The 21084-nt window shown below is 35.2% G+C and overlaps 1 protein-coding gene across 3 annotated transcripts in view; it reads left to right on the forward strand.

Annotated features, from left to right (window-relative positions):
• CSMD3 (CUB and Sushi multiple domains 3) overlaps positions 1 to 21084 on the forward strand; it is a 610540-nt gene that overhangs the window by 134318 nt on the left and 455138 nt on the right. For all 3 annotated transcript variants that reach the window (XM_054060149.1, XM_054060147.1, XM_054060148.1), the window contains exon 4: positions 16569 to 16763. In XM_054060149.1, coding sequence (XP_053916124.1) covers positions 16569 to 16763 — 195 coding nt within the window. The remainder of the gene's footprint in view (positions 1 to 16568; positions 16764 to 21084) is intronic.

Here is a 21084-nt window from a genome sequence, read left to right on the forward strand (position 1 = left end):
TTACTGGGTATTAAATTCAAGGAAGTGATTAGAAGTTTGTTATCTGCTGAATAAATAGTTGGGAAATTGTCATATATTTCAATTCATACTAAAAAAAAGGGAAATGCTAACTCAGAAAATATGATGTTTACCTAAGCTGAGAAAGAAAATGCCCAGTACCACATTTGTCCTATTTTAGTTGGTTATAAAGTAATGTAGAAACTTAAATAGTCTGGGTTAGTTATTACCAAAACAGGTAAATAGTACATCTATACAATAAATACATCTGGAACTCACATCACCTAATTTTAGGCATCTACAGAATACATATCTATTATGTGACCTAGACATGTAAGTTTCCTTTTTTAGTTGTAGGACAAAGAGGACTGCTGTAAGAATGCAATTTGTCTGGTCCCTGTTAGACATCTGCATTAGGAAGACTAAGTCCCACCCCAGCGCCTTTCATCAGCCCTAGCAGCAGTCTTGGTGCCACCCAGATTGTATATTCTATCCAAATGGTGTCAATACAAATAAACACAAGCATTTCCTCCCTCCGCATAGAGTGCTTCCATTATTCTGGAAATTTAATTTCAAAAGTTTAGAACATGGGTCTGCTTCTGTTTGTACTACTATTAATAGTGATTCCCCAAGGCTCCTGCATTGACTCCTCTCTCAGAGAATGTCTTTCCTCCACCCACATCACAGCTTCTTCTTGCAACTGCACCAGAATGAAAGATAAAGCAGTAAGCCCAGCATGAGCTTTGTGAGAATAGTTCCAGGGCTTTTAATTAACAAGGATCCTGATTAGAGCAGATGGAAAAGCATTTATATAGCACTGACTGAATCACTTCAGTTGTGTAAACTGAATATGTCTATAGAATGGGTGCAAACACTTGCAGATCATCAGCTCTGCCATTTAATTGTCAGAATATGTTTAGCGCCTTCACACAACACACAAGCATAAAGTGGGGAATTTCATATATGGATGAGGCCATCAGGGTTTGAGAAAAATATTAGGATTTTAGCCATATCTTGTCACTGGCTCTTGGGGGCAGAGAATGTTTGCTAATCTATTTCTTTACTAGCATATATGTAGCTTCAGGCTCCCCGGTGACATCCACATAAAAAGTGCACCTTGTGTATAGTTTTATCAGCCAGATAGGTTTTATGTTCCTGTACTCAGCATCCATATCTATGAACTATATTTCCTTGGCACTTAACTTCTCCATTGTATAATATGTGGAGCTAAGACATGGAATGTAGATGTTTACATTCTACCATGGAAGATGGATGTTTAAAATTTAGATAAAGAAATGCAGGATTTGGCAAATTTTCAACTCTTAGATCATCATTGCATTCATCCCAGAAACCATTCCAAAGACAACTAGCTAACTATTTCAAAATGATGGCAGGAAAAAGTTAAAAATCACTTCTATGATGATTTCGTAGCATTGGAAAAAACAATCACTTCAAGGCACACTGTCTTGGATAGGAGATAAAGTATCATTTATCTTAAGATAAAGGACTTTTAGGAATCAGTTTCCTGAATCAGGAACAGTCCTTAAGTAGTCAAGAAAAGTGCATCTTTATCCTGGAAAAAGGGAGCAGGGACATGTTCATCTGAGAAAGTAAGTCCTTGTGAAAAAAAACAATGTATCATACTTTAGTGTATTTCAAAGTAGTTTCTGATTCATAGTGTTAAATTAATCAATATGTTTCTAGGTCATTAGAAAGCTTTGCTTTTTCTATTAAGTCTCACGTGATATCCATTAAACATAAAAGAACAAACAGTTGCCGGTATAGTGTCACAAATCAATTGGATGCTGCTCAATAATATTCATTTCATGCAAATCACTGCTACTAGTGAATGAATAATGCTTTGGGGTAACCATAATAGTTTAATATATAACGCCTCTGAATTCAAAATTTGTGCTACTATGCATAAATCTGCCAGATAGCATCTGGTACACCTAAATACACCTAAATACACCTAAATACACCTAAATAACTTTGTTGATCCAAGGTTTAACAAACCCAAGTTCTATGATTTTCAATATACGTCACTTCAAACCTTCCCAACTCATTCAAGACATGACTGTTCTGTCAGACACATGAAAAGAAGAAAAGTAAAACCAGGAAAACGCAAATTAATGGGATGAGGACAAATTAGATGCTAACTAGAGAGGAATGAATGAATATTATATTAAGCTACTATCTCCTTTTAATCTATAAAATATATCAAGTAGTATCTAGATTAATTTGAAATTGATATAAAAGTAAAATATTCTATGAATCAGTGATGCTGTTGATAATAATTTAACCTATGCCCAGAAGCAATTGCCCCAGTTTGAAATCAATAGATCTGTATTATTTCAAGTTTACTGCAGCATCGATAAGATCTGCACTTTACTTTTTAATATTATGAATAATATCAATATTATGCAGCATATTGCAATCATTGTCTTGAAATATATGAAGTTCTGCATGTTCATTAATATTGCAAATCTCCCTCACTGCAGAAAATTAAGGAAAAAATAAGGGATGGTTTGGACATTAAGACACCATGGTACCACTACTTCTCCCATCACCAAAATTACTTTTCATCATAAAATCATCACAAAATCCTGACAAATATGACCAACTTATTCTTCTGCTTCTTGCAGGAAAGAGGACTATGTTGCTTATTTTTCACTCCTGTGTTTAGAAGAAGTAGACCCTAACTGTCCATCTCCTGCCTCTGAGGATAATTTAGAAACTTCCTGGCAGCCTGATTTAGTGGGCTACCCCTGCCCGCTCTAGGGGGCTGGAACTAGATGATCTTTAAGGTCCCTTCCAACCCTAACTATTCTATGATCCTATGATTCCTGCCCAGTAGAAATAACTGCTAATTAAAAACAAAGACTCACGCTAATTAACATTAAAGATGTCAAGACAAACTGTAGTAATGTACTGAAGAGATTCAGTTCTGCTGCTCCTGCAGTGAGGCTCTCTTCCGCTGTGATCCTGTTTTGCATCTTATTAAACATGCTTAGAACATGAAAATATTTGCATGCAGTAGTAGAAATAGCCCTACATAAAGGAAAATACACTGCACCCTCAAAATCTCTGGCTGTTGCCTGTAGAAGCCTTCATGTCTGTGACAGTAGGATGGATAGCAACTTGTAGCTAATAACACATCCTGATGATAGTGAGACAGCTAACATCAAGCCTTTGTATGTCTTACTTTATGTGCAAGATTTCTATAGTCTCCTAGATTGCTGCTAGATGATTTGCAATAATTTTCATTAGTAGTAATTTTTCCTTAGACAAAGGCCAATACCAATATTAAATCCAATAACCTGTTCAATTACAATATGAGTGATTTATTCTGGCAACATATTTTGAAATAAAAGATATTAATTTCCTAACTCAAGATGCAATACCATGATAATGTACCTAATTTTAAATACTGTGTTTCATTAACAATTTCAGGACATTACCCAGAGTTAAAACATTTTGGACACAGACAGGTTTGGAAAAAATAGCTTATATCAGATTCATGAAAAATCATTTAGTTAATTACTCATTCCAAACCAATATAAAAGTAGTGCACCATGTGGCATAAAGTGTTTTCAAAGGAACAATTAAATAATATTTCCAGAATGACAAAGCAATAGATTTTGTTCAAAATAAATGTCTTTGAAAGCCAGACTATTGCAAGCCAAAGTGAGAGTGAGGCGAAATCCCAAGTAAACTCTTAATTCAGTAAAAAGTAACTTTGAATTCTAGGAAAATGCAATTATCAATCTAAATACCAAAGCAGCTTTAGCAAATGAAAGCTAATTAATTTCACCAGGTGAACATTCTTCTAATGAAAATAAACCCCAAATAGTTTGATTTTAATCAAAATATTAATCTCTTTAAGAAATTAGCAAAGTCATAGATAAGAAATATTTTCTATAATGAAAAAGGTTATGATAATCATATATCAGTGCGTAAAGCATATATTGATAAAGTTAATTAACAGTACAGACTCTTATCTGAATACATTTCATGCACATGATATATTTAAATGATTAATTGAATCTACTTGCCATGGTGTGACTTGATTACACCACAACTTTTCACTTCATGGAATGCTTCTTCAGAATCACCTTTGCAGGTGATTAAAAAAAAAAATGTTCAGGTTGTAATATTTCTGTCTAATACTTAACTTGAGGAATAGCTTTCCTTCAAAATATTACACAGTGGATTGCTTACCATTCTTTAGATGCATTTATAACATTGCATGATATTTTCCCTTGTTTATAATGCTAAACTTTAAGTTCAAGATTTTCCATTTTCCATTTCTTTTAACTTCGATGAAAATGTTTTTCCTTCTTGCCTGAAAGCTTTGAAAAGTTCTATATTCTTTATATACCTTCAGAGATGATCTTGAAAATTTGACAAGGTAATGTCTGTGATTTTTAGTTACTTATTGAACTATGGCTACCATAATGGAAAACTGCAGACAGCGTCCAGTTTAGCCAGGACTGGAATTTATAGAATGGATCTATTATCAACCAGGACTGAGTGGCATTTAGGAAAGGATTTTGCCAGGAACTCAAGTGATGTAGTTTGATTTCTTACGCTTGATATGTGGATTGCTATGTGTTTGAGGTTGTCTTGACATCCAGTTCTAACCCCTTGTTAAAAACTTCCCCTTTAGTCTAATCCTAAGGTAAAAAAGACCATTTCAGTAACTTTTGATACTGTAACATGTACATGTTGAAAGTAGTTACAGTTATGAATGATACTTGGCATTTCTGTACATCGCTGATAGTTCAAATTTGAGTCCCAGCTATGAGCCAGAGGACTGAAATGCTGAAAACAGCACTGGTTTTTGAAGAACCAGCAGAATTTCATGCAGTTGATGATGCAGTCAAATTCTTGAGGGGTTTCATGGTTTGTTTTCCATTTTAACCACCATCACCAGAATGATCTCAAGTAAGGACTGAAGTAGAAAGCAGTGCAGAGAAGTGACTACAGGTTTGCAAGGAAAATGATTATACCAAAGTTTGGTTCTAATAATCTAGTAGTAGTAGTAGTTATTCAATCATAATAATCTTAATCAACAAGAAGTGTAAATCCTTAATCATCTGGAGCTTGAGTATATATTCACAGAGTTAAGGTTTTGTGCTAATACAATTATATAACTCAAAGTTTTTAACAACTAAGTAATCTCATAAATTGTATAATAATTATAGGGAAGATTTTACTTATATCAGCAGTCTAGCAATGCCAATAACATTGTCCTTCATGAAATAACTGGTAAGGAAATCTGTAACTCCTGATTTAGTAAATCACTGTGTGTTTTTGTGTTTCAAAATGTATTTTGTTTCACAAAGCAAATAAAAAAATTGTAAATAAGCAAGGATTTTTATCCCCTACTTTCAATCTAAATTTTGATAAGTTACAGAACTAAAATACAACAATTAGTCCTGAAACTTTCTCAACTGAAAAATGCTTTTTAAAACTGTGAACAAGGGGGATCACAATATAAATTTGACAATTTATCTCCAGTCTGCAGATCTGATTAATTACGTTTTGTTGCCTTTTTACAGGAGTCTACTCTATCATAACTGTAGACTTTATATTTAAATTCTCTAGTAAAAATAACACAAGAAAGTAGAAATACACATACTGATTTTGGTTAAGAGATTATACTTTTTTCTTATGTCCCCACATATTTCAAGTGTCCTTGTGTAAATGTTGCTAATGTAAGAAAAGGGAGAGTATCACAGGACTTAAATGAGAGGTTTAAAATGAAAGAAACTACTATAGAAACAGAGAGACATAAAAGTATGCTCAAAAGTTTGAGCTTACATAAACACAATAATCTAATATAATTAAGACTTAATAACTCTTTTTTTACTTTTCTTAACATAACAAATACATAGAGGAAAGAAAAAAAAGGAAGAGAGTCATAAGGGAGATGTCTTTGATTTTCCCTGAAATAAGTCAGATGCTATAGAAATCACATCAACACTGTAGTCCTGTCTGGGTAGTGTCATGTGTCTCCTTTGTTTAGGTATAACTGATAAAGAAGAAAAGTTGTTCAGGATTTTCACATGCTCATATACTGATATGTATTAGCTAAATGAGCCATCATTAACATCCAGAAAATTCATTGCCAAAATTATTGCAACTGAATGCTGCGTTGAGCACTCAGGACCCTGAGTCACAAACAAAGAAGTCTGGACATCCACATATTTCCCTGCCCCTATCTTTTTGTTTTCTGTTATAGCTTTCTATTTACATTTAGCCAGTGAATTAATCCAGTAAACACCTTATAAACCAGTCAACATTAATAGCAAAAGTGCTCCATCTGTTGCAAAAATGTCTGATGAAAATAGACTGAATGAAAACACATTGTCGTAAATTTGTTGAGAAACAAAGTAAAAAAGTCATCTTTCTCCTCATTTTTCTGTTCATCTCTACTTCGCGAGGAAAAAACGACAGGAAGTCAAACTGAAGTGTTTATGACTTCATTAGTGCCTTTCCCCAAAAAATGGAAAATTAATGCTGAAAATACTTTCTGCTATCAATTGGCAGTCATATTTTTTTTTTCTCCTTATACATTAAAGTAGAATTCTCTATCATGTGATTGAACATGTCAGATATAGACCTGAGGATACATTTCTGCGTATTCCTTACCATTTCACACTGCACTAACAGCCTACTCATATAACATATTTCTTTGACATTGTTTGGTTCTTCTAACATAACAATCCTTCACTCTTTAAAGAAGTTTTGCAAAGGTCTCTATAAGATATATGATCTTTCAGTGAGTTAGCACTGCAGTGAACACTTCATAAACTCTGTCAAACAGTGATGTGTGCAGGACTGCAGCAGGTTATTAAACTTACCTTTTCCTAGAATATTTTTCTTTATCTCAATAAGGACAATATTGAAGGTATTTAGAAGTAGAAGCTGAAGAGGTGTTGTTCAAGTAGTTTGTCAATATAGAAATACTAATAAGTATTTAAATACATGACAGCCTGTCTCAGTGTTAATCTGTTGTGCAGAGATAACCAGAGAAAGAGTAGCCTACGCAGATATTCAGTGAGAATTTAATTCAAATATTGAGTTATTGTAATGATAAAACTTTCCCCTCAAATTATGACTCTTTCTCCTCATTCCAATAACAGATCAGTTATGAGAGAAACGATCCACAGCATGGAGGGATGAGGATAAAAGTAGCTGTTATTCCAGCTGCTAACTCCATTGGAGGGAAGGCTCACTAAATGACTTCAAGCTTATATTGGTTAAAAAAGAAAACCTTGAAGGAAGAAGGTTAATACATCTGCCACATGAATTACTTTGCAGATGGTCTTCATCACTATCTATAAAATAAGAGTAAATGCCAAACACAATTATTTTGATGCAGGAATAACGAAGGAGGCTGTTTGATCTCTGCTCCTTCAGGACTCAGACTAGAAATTTTAAATAAGTGTTTCTGGTTTTAAAGTCTCTAAAAACCAAAAGATACTCATAATACTCCATAGCCCAGAGGACAAAAGTGTACAGAATCATGTTGCATTCTCACTATTAGAAAGGGAAAGAATATAATTAAGCACATTTCACCAACCTTCACAAAGGATAGCTTATATATTCCAAGTAATACTTGCTTACAGAAGAATGTTGGTACATGTTCAGCTTGAAAGCTCTTTCTAGTTTCAGACATTTTAAATCATACATACATAAGGAAATTATATATTTCATTAGAAAATACACTACTTTCATTCTTCCATGCTTGAGCATTCTGAAATTTTTTTCCCAAGTGTGTCAGGGAGCTTACCTCCACATAAGGCAAAGCACATACATTTTGAGGCCAGAGAGATGTTCTCCAAGAAATGTGCAAATCCATGCAATGAAGGTGATAATATACTGCTGAATATCAATGCTAATGTCAATTCTTGCAATAACAGCATAATGCTGAAATAAAATAACAATTATAGCTAACTGCTTTCCAAATGAAGGAATTCTTATGAAAAGGGAAAAGGAAACTGGAGTACATGGGAAAAGCAGAGTTAATGCTTTTGTGTTTGGAGTAAAATGTGCTTTTCCTTCCAAGTGGAAAGCTGTTTTGGGAGGTACAAAACTGTGGTGCTGCAGCTTAGCACTGAGATATAAACCAAAGTTTTATGCAATGTAAGTTATCCAAAGATTTTGTGCTTTCTTTCAATGAGTGATCTGTTGCAAATTTTTATTTATTCACATTATTATCCATTAATTTCATCACCCTGTCTTCCCCAGTTAAAGAATCATCATATGAGTAATTTGGACAAGATCAGTAGTAGTACAATATTTCACCTTATGCAGTAGAGTCCTTAGGCCATAATGCAAATTCAGCACTGTGAATTTATCAGTACCATTTAAAGCGAAACCATGCATATATACTTGACATAGTATTTTCAAACTTTCTTGTGTATGGACATTTGAAATGAAAAGTTCATATTATACCTGAGATGAGCATTAACCAAAGATATCTTTCTAAAGAAAACAGACTTTACCAGGTACCATTCACTTCAGACCTTAGAAGTTTGACTGTGCTTAGAAAATTAATGCTAAGAATAGTAATTTGTAGTGAAAGAACTGCATTTTTAGTTTATTTCTGAGTCATATCAAAAACATTGATAAACATGAGCAAAATAAATCAATTTTGCAACTATTAGTTGTATATTTTTAGTCATAATCTTTTCTTGCTTAATATATCAGCAGTGTTTTCAGCTATATTCTCAATGTTGGATACTTGAGTACAGTTTGATGTAAAGAGAAGGAATTACTCTTTCATCCTAATAACAAGTGGAGATTTTATTTTAGCATGTTGGTAAGAAATATTTTGATTCACAATCAGACATATTGTAGTTGAGAACGCAATATTTTAACTTTACATTTATTTATGCATTGCCACAAATTTATGCTTTTGAATATGAATACATGTTAATGACAGCTATTCAATATACTGAAACATGGCTGAGTAAGCTGTAGCATGGCCATATATAGTCTAACACACGTGCTGTTACATCATGAAGAGTCATGAAAATACATTAAAAGGAAGCTTGGATTAAGGATGTTAAATTTCACCTCATGTACTGAGACATTGAGACACATAAAGTATAAAAAGTTTGTGTTTTCTAAAGAATCATAGAATCACAGAATCACTAGGTTGGAAAGGACCCACTGGATCATCGAGTCCAACCATTCCTAGCAATCCCTAAACCATGCCCCTAAGCACCTCATCCACCCGTCCCTTAAACACCTCCAGCAGTGATGACTCAACCACCTCCCTGGGCAGCCTCTGCCAGTGCCCAATGACACTTTCTGTGAAAATTTTTTTCCTGATGTCCAGCCTGAACCTCCCCTGGCAGAGCTTGAGGCCATTCCTCCTTGTCTTGTCCCCTGTCACTTGGGAGAAGAGGCCAGCTCCCTTCTCTCCGCAACCTCCTTGCAGGTAGTTGTAGAGAACAATAAGGTGTCCCCTCAGCCTCCTCTTCTCCAGGCTAAACAACCCCAGCTCTCTCAGCCGCTCCTCGTAAGACTTGTTCTCCAGCCTCCTCACCAGCTTCGTTGCTCTTCTCTGTACACGCTCCAGAGCCTCAACATCTTTCATGTGGTGAGTGGGGTGTTATGTGGAAGGACGTGATAAGAACATACAGAAAAGTAATTCATAGAATCATAGAGTCATAAAGGTTGGAAAAGACCTCTAAGATCATCAAGTCCAATTGTCAGCCCAACACAACCATGTGTACTAAACCATGTCCCCAAGTGTCACATCTCTACTTTTTTATTAGCACCTCCGGGGATGGTGACTCGACGGCTTCCCTGGGCCGCCTGTTCCATTGCTTCACTACTTATTCAGAAAGTATTTTTTTCCTAATATATAAGCTAAACCTCCCCTGATGCAACTTGTGTCCATTTCCTCTTGTCCTATTACTTGTTACCAGGGAGAAGAGACACCTACCTCGCTATGACCTCCCTTCAGGCAGTTGTAAAGAGGGATGAGGTCTCCTCTTCTCCTCTTCTCTGTCCCAAACAATCCCATTTCCCTCATCCTCTCCTCATAAGACTTGTGCTCCAGACCGTTCAGCAGGTTTGTTGCCCTTCTCTGGACATGCTTCAGAAACTCAATGTCCTCCTTGTAGCAAGGGGCCCAAAACTGAACACAGTGTTCAAGGTATGGCCTCAGCAGTGCAGAATACAGGGGCACAATCAATTCCCTGCTCCTGCTGGCCATGCTACTTCTTATTACAGTAATCTAGTCTTGACTGCCTGAACACTACATATTGTACTTACTGAGCAGTAGTCTCAACCTTCCAGTTGAGATTCACTACGAAATAATAAAAAAAAAGACCTCTGAAGATTTTGGTAGTATCCTTTGACATTCCATAAGGCTGATTATAACCCTTTGCCATCAAATAAGGTAAGGACATTAATTCTATCAGTAAATGGTGGTGCTGACAAAAGAAGTGTGAATCAGATTTTTGAGGGAATAATAATTCAATTTTCTAAAACAAAATTCTAAAACATAATGCTTTCTAAATTAAAACTATATTAAAGTATTAAGGCTCACTTTTCTTATGTCAAAATAGCTAAACCGGAAACATTTAGAACATAAGTACAGGGACATAGCTCTAACCTTGTAACCCATTTTCTGTAGAAAATGCTGTTAAGGAATCTTTCATAACAATAATGATGGAAACCAAACTGAAATTTCATTGTAAGAGACAGCATGTCCTTTGAGAAAACATCAAACATTCATACTTCTATCAGGACACTACAGTGTCTTCTAATGGGAATTCTATATAGAAATATGTATATACCAACACATATATGTACCAAGCAAATGTAATATATATGCAAAAATTTATTTTTTTATTAACACTGATAGATGTGGAAAAAATGTTTGTTGGTCTGCCAGGTCATGCAACAGCTCTGAATGTTTCAGGTGCCACCTAGTGCCCAGTTCTCATGTGTTGAAGTCCCTTTCATAAGGAGGAATCTGATTTTCTTTGTACACTTTTATGCCACTATCTAATGATATGTCCATGACACATTCCAAATCTACATCTTACACTTTAAATTCCAGTTTTAAACTCTGAGTGATACGCTGTAGCAGAAATAATTTTTCTCTTTAAAAAAAAAAAGGAAAACTCTTCATATGGCAGATACAGTACCTCAGGCTTTAGACTATAGTGGTAGGGCTGAATACCATGACAGTTTGGATGGAGCAATTTCTATGACATTAGCAACTATAGAGTTGACTTCATGTAGTCTCCAGTAGTCTTTCTCAGTCCATGCAGTATGTGAATTTACCTTCCAGCCATGCTCAGAGTTTAACTGATGCCCTCAGCAGCTGCACAGGATTTTGCTGCAGGTAAGGTTTAAACAAAGTGAAGTGGAATTTGGTAACAGTGAATAAGAATGGCCGGTGCTTTTGACTGTACAGCTCTCCTAGCTAACTGTTTGGGTTTTTTTTTTCCAGTTTGTCATTCCCTTCAGGTAACACTGCAGAAGTGTATCTGATGGGGAAATGTCAGATTTGACCATATCTACTGAAGCTTATAGTTATCTTTCTGTTGATTTTAGTTGGTGCTGGATTATGCTGTCATATGATAACATTAGTGAGGGCCATTGTCTTTCTGCATGGTATTTCAGCTCTCTAGTGCTTTTATCTGTCTTTGTCTGGTTTGAACTGATATACCAAACTGCACTACATGTAAAGCGAATGTATTACAAATCTTGGACCCTGTATTAGATTTGTCATGCTTACTGTATCAATGTTATTACAGTACTACAATTATCACTTGTTTCCTTCAGATATCCTGGAGGTTTTTGTTGTATATCTTGTTGCTGTTGTTATCTTGCTTGTAGAAGAACTATATTAATGCAGTTCTAATTTGCTTAATGCTAAAACAGTTTTTTTCCTATAAAAATAGCACATGCTTTTAATGCTACAAATAGAAAAAGATCTTGCGTTACTTGCAAAGAAGGCAAATGGAAAGTATTGTTTCAATGCATTCAGTGATTGTTACAATGCACTTAGAATGAAAATCAAACTCAGTATAAAAATCTGCGTTTAACATTCTTTTAGGGCACAGCTTTAAAAGACACCCTTATTGTAATCAGTAGCTTTACTTCAGATTATCAAGTTCCTCTGTCAGTTTTTTATCATGAATATAAATTCAAAGGGAAGGAAAAGGGAAAATTATGTCATTCGTTAAAATTATAGGTAAGAAACTACGCAATGTAATTAGCTGTATTATCTTTAATGAACAGCAGAGACCCTCAGTGAGGTTACAATTACAATGATATTTGTTTACCAAGAAAGAGCAATTAAGGAAAGGAAAATAAAACCCATAACCTTTAAGGGAAAAACAAGTCTTTCTCACACTTCCTCTTCCCTACATATTTATAGATAGATACCAGAATATGACACACATAAAATGCAGAAAGCAAAAGAAAAACTTTAGACAAATTTTTGTTGTTAGATCAAGTTTATACATATTACTACAGTAAAAAAATATGAATTTCAGAATAGTGACTTTTCATTCTGCATTGGTATCTTGAGGTGAGACATCTGTTGGACACAAGGAACAACAAGTTTTATTGTTGAATTACAACAAAAGACAGACAGATTTTGGGAGGAAGGGATTTGCTGCATTTAATCTCTGTTTTAATAATGGTGAGTCTTTCAAAGGACATTTATAGCACCTCTTTCTTTGCTCTCTAGACCATATATATTCGTGCAATTAAATTGCCACTTAAGTTTTTCATTTTTTTTTTTTTTCATTCACTGCACTGATATTGAAAACTCCAAATTTTCTTGTGGCTTCCATAAACTCAAGTGGGACAGGTATATGTATGTATATTTCAATATGCATGTAGGAAGGCAATGGTAATTCTATACTCATTGATTAATTCTTCTAATCCCTTTTAGATACAAATCGAGACCATGGTTACTCATATATTCAGAGCAATGTGAACAAGGACACATGTGAATGAGAATAGAAAAGGAAGTATGCAAAATATGTTTTGAGTAAGACGGAAAAATATTATAAGGTAGATACTATGCTTCTAAGTTATTTTTGAGGCTGTAAAACCTTTGAAAGCTATGTGCAAAATAGTTTTTGCACATAAACCATTACAAGATTCAGTATAGGGGAAATTTGGACAACTGAATTTCAGGCTACTTCATCTTATTACAAATGTATCATCTTCCCTAATATTTGGAATGTAATACTCATTGTATCCACACACACACTAAATTTAGCACGTCTGAAATCATTCTTCTGTCTTCAATACCAAAGCATTCTCTCTTGTCAATAAGACAAAGTACATATGCATTGGTTTTCCAAGAGACATCTGCACAGCCATGTTCTAGAATTTGCAGTTACACCAAGTCCTATCCCAAAAGACAACTGAAGTGTCCCTAGAAGGGTATATTCCCTGGACCGTGCCCCTGGACTTGGTTAGTCAGGCAGAGGAATTACTGTTTGGAATGATAGAAACAAGTGAACAAGCAGTCTGGGACAGTGCCATGACTTAATTTGAATAGCTTATTATTTGGCATTTATGAATGGCTGAAACTCTGCTAAATAAAGTTTTTAAAGGAGGGTATCCATTTCTGCTAAGCAGAACTCTATGAGCCATATTTTACTAACTGTTTTTGAACAGAATTTCTATTGACATTAATAGGAATCAATGAAATAGAAACTTATTGAAAAGCATGGAAGGGTATTTTGATTCCAGGGTTTTATCACCACATAAAAAAAATGGAGGATAAGTAAGTTCAAATGTACCTCACTTACAGATGGAATATTGATTTTAAAAAAGCATTTTTGCTTTGTGCAAACAAAAACTGCACATGATTTCAGAGCTAACTGACAGTTAAATATAGGGCAAAGACAATTCTTACTTGGCAAGAGATTGAAACAATTGGGACAGCTTGCTTTAAAGAGGAGATGAGCAACAATACACAATAAAAATGTAAAAAAGTAGGATGGTGCAAAAAAATCAATTCTGCTTATATTCAGAGTACATGAAGAAGTTCAAGAAAATTACAATGCAGCAGATTCAAAAGGAAACACTTTTCCATACTTCATATCATTACTGAATATCGGAATGTCACTGAAATCAAGAATCTGTGCAGAGCTGAACAAAAATGTGATCTAGTTTGGCAGTTTCTATGTTTCCTGACAGATGGCAATCTCAAGGTAACAATCCATAGCTTTAAATGGCAGGGAGTTGGTAGTCGAGTGTCACATTCAGTTTGAAAATAGATACTACCTATCAAAGAAGACTAATGCATTTACTTGGTTAATTACATCCCCCGGATGCCCACTTCCCCCCCCCCCCCCAAACATGGTTGTATATGTTTGAAAAGAAAATGCAGAATGAAGTAATATATTTTAAATTGTACAATTTATTTTCTACTTTATTATCTAGAATCATGACCAAAAGTATGTGAAGGATTAGAGGCAGTAACATACCCACTAGCCAATTCCATAATATTAAAAAGTTAATGGAAAATGTCAAGTATTCTTTTTTTAGACGAGTCATATAGTACTGTAACGGGAAAATGAGCTTTATTTTGAAAGGAGGGTGATTTTTAATTAGTGCTTTAAATTATAATATAATTTCATAAGAATATATTGCCTTCTGTGAGTAATTCTTGATGAGGCAGCCATGAGAGTAAAGCAAGCAATTTTAGGCACTGACTGTTAAAGGCATCACTAATCTTTATACTCTTCAAAGGACGGAATCTTTTTGTGACCTTTTTACAAAGCACTAAGAAATACAGACCTCTTCAAGATTTCATCTGCTTGGAAAACCTAAAAATAAAAACACAGTGTACAGCCAGTGTTTTGAAGTTAATATATGATTCATAAGATAACCAAAATCCACAGGATGATAATCTTACTTCTATTTTGACATGCTCTGATGATAAATAATATCTGGAGAGGCCTTGAAAATGTTTAAAGGATTTAAGAGAAATCCCTTTGAACAAATATGCAGGAGTCAAATGCAGCGTTGCCTTCTTTGTAAAGCTTGCAAGCAGATTTGAGGATAGGGGTGTTTAGTTGGAGGAGGGAACAGTTAGTTTGATAAAGCAGTAGTAAAAATATCAACCATTTAGGTGAGCTTCTTACTTCTGTGTTGTGTCCTTGTGCAAGGCAATGAAAGTCAAATCCAGATCCACACAGTTTATTATGTAAGAGAAAGAAAGTAACAGCAGCAGCAACATCAGCAACTAATTTGCATACTAAACTTGTTCACATCAAAACATCATTGGTACAGCCAGTCTGGCAGATGAACACATTATTAGCATATATTTCATGTATAACATCTACATGTATAAAGTACAGCGTATACAGCATATATATATATAACTATACTGGATTCCTTTTTTTTAATAACTGTTACATAGTACTATTTCATGGCTAGTATCAGAAATCTAATAATATAGCCTAGGATCTAGGCAGTTCTTAGCATGGAAGATTGACAACGTAATGAATCTCATAAACCATACTGCTTGTTTTGATAACCACGTATACCTTTTTACTTTAATTGAAACCTACTGTAATAGTTTGAATTATTTTTTCCATACTATACGCACACACTCTTGGATACATCAGGGATGCAGAAGAACAATTTAGTTACATGGAACTCAGGAAAAAAAATAAGACAATGCATATATACCCTTATATTTGTCCATCTTGCTTCCTTACTTTTTATATTGGGGAAATTTTCTCTGAATCCAAGCACCGTTTTACCTGATTTGTGTCTTCTCTGTTAGCATTAGGCTGGTAAGTATCTTTGGTACAAACTTTGAAGAGCTCAGGATGAGATTATGAAGCCTCTTTTGATCACACTTGTAAAAAACCTGTCTTTTTATGTCCATTTACTAAAGGACCTCAGTGGTAAATGATGGGAAATGTTGCAGTCAAAGTATTTACAATGCTGAAACATCAGTCAAAAGGGTATCACCTAGTAAAACTAAATGCTAAGTAATGCCCTCAAAAATCAAACTAACAGCAGAGCTGTGACTCAGTTTGGATTCTCAATGGTTTAAAGCTCTGCATTTCAGTAAACTTACCCAGATATATGGTATTCTACAAGTTTAATTTAACCAATTCTTTGCTCAGAAATAAGTTACCCAGAGTATGTCATTACTTTTACTTCATTATCTAAAACCTATTAAATCATTTAACAGCTTAAGTCATATATATATCAAGCTCCTTTGTTTTCTCTTCCTATGTGATGAGTTCTTTGCTATCTTTTAAGAAAAATATATGAATATATATTTTTAGCTCCTATGGCTGATGCTAAAGGAAAACCTCATACTCCTTTTGGTATAGTATTCTACACTTGCATATATGAATACACAAGCAGATGATTAATAGACTTAGTCTGTAATAGCTTTTCAGTGTTACAAGTTGTATAATATCCATGAAAAAAACACTATTTCCCTAAAGTTGCCATAATTTATGTGTTACATGCTCTTCAGCAACATGCAGTATTGATTTACAAAAACACTAAAAGTGATACAAGTATGTCTTCTCTAGAATTACAGAGTAGTTCCTGTGGCAATCCAGGAGTTCCACCAAAGGGTATCTTGTATGGTACAAGATTTGATGTTGGTGACAAAATCCGATACAGCTGTGTAACAGGATATATTTTGGATGGCCACCCTCAGCTTACTTGCATAGCTAATTCTGTGAATACGGCATCGTGGGATTTCCCCGTTCCTATCTGTAGAGGTAAGAGAAATGCTTCAGCAATGTTCTCAAATATATACATTATATTTATTAGCATGAACAACTTTAAACTTTTGCTTTATTTATTAACTTTTAGATTGTGATTAAAGACAGAAAAGCCTTTTTGACTATTTTGGTCTTTTGCTCACATGTATGTTGTCTCTCAGTATATGCACCTACTAAATTTCACGTCAATATCCTATTAAAACAGTATTTCTCATTTATTTTAAAATATATGTAATGACATTTAAACTAGAAGCCTAGTAATAAGCAGTATGTAAATGTCATGTCCAATGTGTTTGCAACTACGGAAATGTAAATTTGGGATACTTCCTAAAGATTGAATTTTGTCAAGTATTAATTTGGATATTGACAAAATAGAGGCCTGAAACTACAAAAAACAGTTGAGTTGGAGGAACTTTCCCTCATTCTGAGTCAGATTAGTTATTTTAAGATATCTATAGAGGATAACTGTTATATTCTAAGGAACATTGTAGGTCAAATCCTTTTCCCTTGCTAACATTAGAAATATAGCAATATTAAGGAATCCTATTCTATGGGTAAATCTTATTTTCTGAGACTATTAGAGTGAAATAATGTTTGAATAGTAATGAAAGGAGCTAAGCTGATAAAATTACCACTACTATACATAATGAAATACAATAAAGAGAGTTGTTTGATGAAACTCTGTTATATCAGGCAAGCTTGAGATCCTTTTCTGGATTCAGGTATTACAGGCTTCAGATGGGAGCCATCTTTCTCCGAAGGGGAGAGTCCTTGCCCAGGAGCTTGCGGGGCTTGTAGATAGGACTTTAAACTAGATAGGAAGGGGGAGGGAGATAACATCAAGCTGGCCCTTAATAAGAGATGGTAGGATGGGTGTAGGGGTCAGGTGTTAGGGAGGAGACATCTCCAGAACACCTTAGAGGTAATAAAGGGTCCACTGTCAAGGTGATGCAACCGGCAGCAGAGATGAAGTGCTTTTACACTAACACACGAAGCTTGGGTAACAAGCAGGAGGAGCTGGAAGCTACCGTGCTACTAGAACGCTATGATCTGGTTGCCATCACAGAAACATTGTGGGATGAGTCTCATGACTGGAATGTGGCTATCGATGGCTACAGGCTGTTCAGAAGGGACATACTGGGAAGGAGGGGTGGAGGTATTACCCTCTGTCTTAGGAAAGGGATAGAACGTGAAGAGCTATCATTGAAGAGTAGGCACCAACAGGCTGAAAGCTTGTGGGTCAAAATTAAAGATGAAAGAACCAAAGGGAACCTACCCATACCACAAAAAATATAGACAAGTATGGGAAATGTCTATCATTAGAAATCCTATTCCATTATTTCCTATTCTCAGCTGAGAGCTACATAATATGTTTATCCATGATCTTGAAGAAAATACAAAGTTATTAATAACAGTACTATTTCTAATAAAATTATTTATAACTCATGAATCTTCCCCTCCTACTTCCCAGAAAAAATGCCAGCTAATAAAGAAGATACATAATCAAGGCTTTTTTTTTTTTTTTTGTGGAGACAATTGTAAAAAATATTTGATGATAGTATGTTAACTTGCACAAGATTTATTTCTGTTACAAAGTAGAAGGCTAATGGACTTCACTGTTAATGACAGTTCAAATTCTTGATCTGTCAGTTTTGAAATGAATTGGCATAAAAATTTGTAGTCTCAAATGAGGAAGATGAGAGATTCTGATTCTTCCACTTGCCAGTCAGTCATTACAGTAACAGTGTTAAACATGTTTTCTTTTGATACAAAGATTTTCAGTAGAACGTTGGATAAATTTTTATTCCATGGGGATGTGAAAATACACAGTGTAAATTTGAGTTGGAATTATAAGCTCCCAAAGTAGTCCTGTGGTTAAACATAACTATACTGTGTAAGCAGAAGACTATCACATAAGAATATGAAAGCTATATTTCTTTTTATTCATGATTAGAGAGGACATTTTCTGAATAGCATTGATCTCTAGGGCAAAACAGAGTTGACAAATTAGGAAAGATTCAGAAAAACAGGAAACAAGTTCTGTTAGGTTTCAAAATTGTCATTTTGTCTAGATACTGAAGGAATTCAAACTTTTCAGTGCACGTAGAGGAGGATGAAGAGGTGACTTGGTTTACTGCAAAACCTAAGCAGAAGGAAAGTTTGTGGTTTTTTTTTTTTTTTTTGAGAAGACGTTTCTCTAATGAATAGCTTTGAAGAATCTAAGGAGTAAATGCTTGACAAAAAAAACCAACAAGGTACACATTTTAATACTGATGGTTATGAATTACTGAAGCATAACCTAAGAATGTAACAGATTCTTGATTTAAGTTTTAACAGGCATAGTGACCTATAGACTTAACACATCAAATTACTATTAAAGTATTTGTGCCCTCTGCACTTGGGGCACAACAACCCTATGCAGTGCTACAGACTGGGGGAAGAGTGGCTAGAAAGCTGCCTGGAGGAGAAGGACCTGGGGGTGCTGGTTGACAGCCGACTGAATACAAGCCAGCAGTGTGCCCAGGTGGCCAAGAAGGCCAATGGCATCTTGGCTTGTATCAGAAATGGGGTCACCAGCAGGTCCAGGGAGCTTATTCTCCCTCTGTGCTCGGCACTGGTGAGACCACACCTCGAATACTGTGTTCAGTTCTGGACCCCTCACCACAAGAAGGATGTTGAGGCTCTGGAGCGTGTCCAGAGAAGAGCAACAAAGCTGGTGAAGGGGCTGGAGAACAAGTCTTACGAGGAGCAGCTGAGTGAGCTGGGATTGTTTAGCCTGGAGAAGAGGAGGCTGAGGGGAGACCTTATTACTCTCTACAACTACCTAAAAGGAGGTTGTGGAGAGGAGGGAGCTGGCCTCTTCTCCCAAGTGACAGGGGACAGGACAAGAGGGAATGGCCTGAAGCTCCGCCAGGGGAGGTTCAGGTTGGATATCAGAAAAAAATTCTTCACAGAAGGAGTCATTGGGCACTGGAACAGACTGCCCAGGGAGGTGGTCGAGTCGCCTTCCCTGGAGGTGTTTAAGGAACGGGTGGATGAAGTGCTTAGGGACATGGTTTAGGGAGTGTTAGGAATGGTTGAACTCAATGATCCAGTGGGTCCTTTCCAACCTGGTGATTCTGTGATTCTGTGATTCTGTGATTTTTTATCTGTTTTCGATAAAAAAGTTAACTAATCTGTGTTTGATATCAGAAACATCTAATTTTACATTTAATATAGAGACCTTTGTGATTGCATTCAAATGAATTTGTCCTAATTTTGTCTAATACAATTATTCAACACAGAATTCTGCAGAAGGTTGCTAAAGGTGATTACCCACTAATGAGCTTCTTATCTCTTTCTCTATGTTTGCCATGGAGACTCTCTTTGATTAAACACTCATCTTTAAAGAGTTCTTTTTGTGTTTTTGTTCTCTACCAATGCTCATTACATCTAAAACAGATAATCCTGAGACAAATATGTGAAGTCGTGTATAATCTTGAGAGTGTACACGTAAGAATTAATTTTTCTCAACACTAAACATCTTGATTACTGGGTTTTGGTGGATGGCATGGTCTCTTCCAGACATGCATATACTAGTTGTCTATTTTAATGTAGTTAGTTGAATTGGGGAAATACAGAGTATTACAATGCCACAACCTAGGAAATGTCATTATCTGATTTGTTAGAACAAAGCCCAAGTATAACAGAAACGTATATCTTATTCAGCATTCATTTGGGGCACGTTTTGTTTATTTGGATTTTTTACCTATAGGAAATTGAACAAAGCATGCTTAGATATCAGTGGAGTTGAGCTCATAGATGCCTTTAGTATATCTGTATACAAAATATCATTGTCAGCAGCCTCCTGTAATTCAGAACAAGTAAATTTGGGGAGTAATGTATTATTAGATCAGTTCTTTCACATCACTTTCAATTTGAATGATGTGATAAGGAGATCCCACTTTCTTTTAAACAATGTACTTTCTGTGGACTGATGTGTCAACGAGGGGAATTTCACAGGACTCGGTAGTGCTTTGCATTGCCACAAGCATACATACACGAGATCTTATTATATACTTATGCTTTAAATTTGGTGCATAACACTGATATTTGTATTTTTAAGTAACATATATTTTGGCCATATTTTTTTATGAAGAAAAGAGTTATTTCTCAAATGGCTTCTTTTTTCTTTACTACTCAGTAGAATTGTATCACAAAATTAGTGCACATACCTAATAATTGCTTTATTTCATTCTTTGTTTCTCAGTGCATATAGTCCAAATGCACAGTTTTTCATCTGCCATCTGCATGTACAGATATTCGTTGAAATACTGTA

Source organism: Cuculus canorus, chromosome 2 (assembly GCF_017976375.1).
Source record: "Cuculus canorus isolate bCucCan1 chromosome 2, bCucCan1.pri, whole genome shotgun sequence".
Classification (NCBI taxonomy): domain Eukaryota; kingdom Metazoa; phylum Chordata; class Aves; order Cuculiformes; family Cuculidae; genus Cuculus; species Cuculus canorus.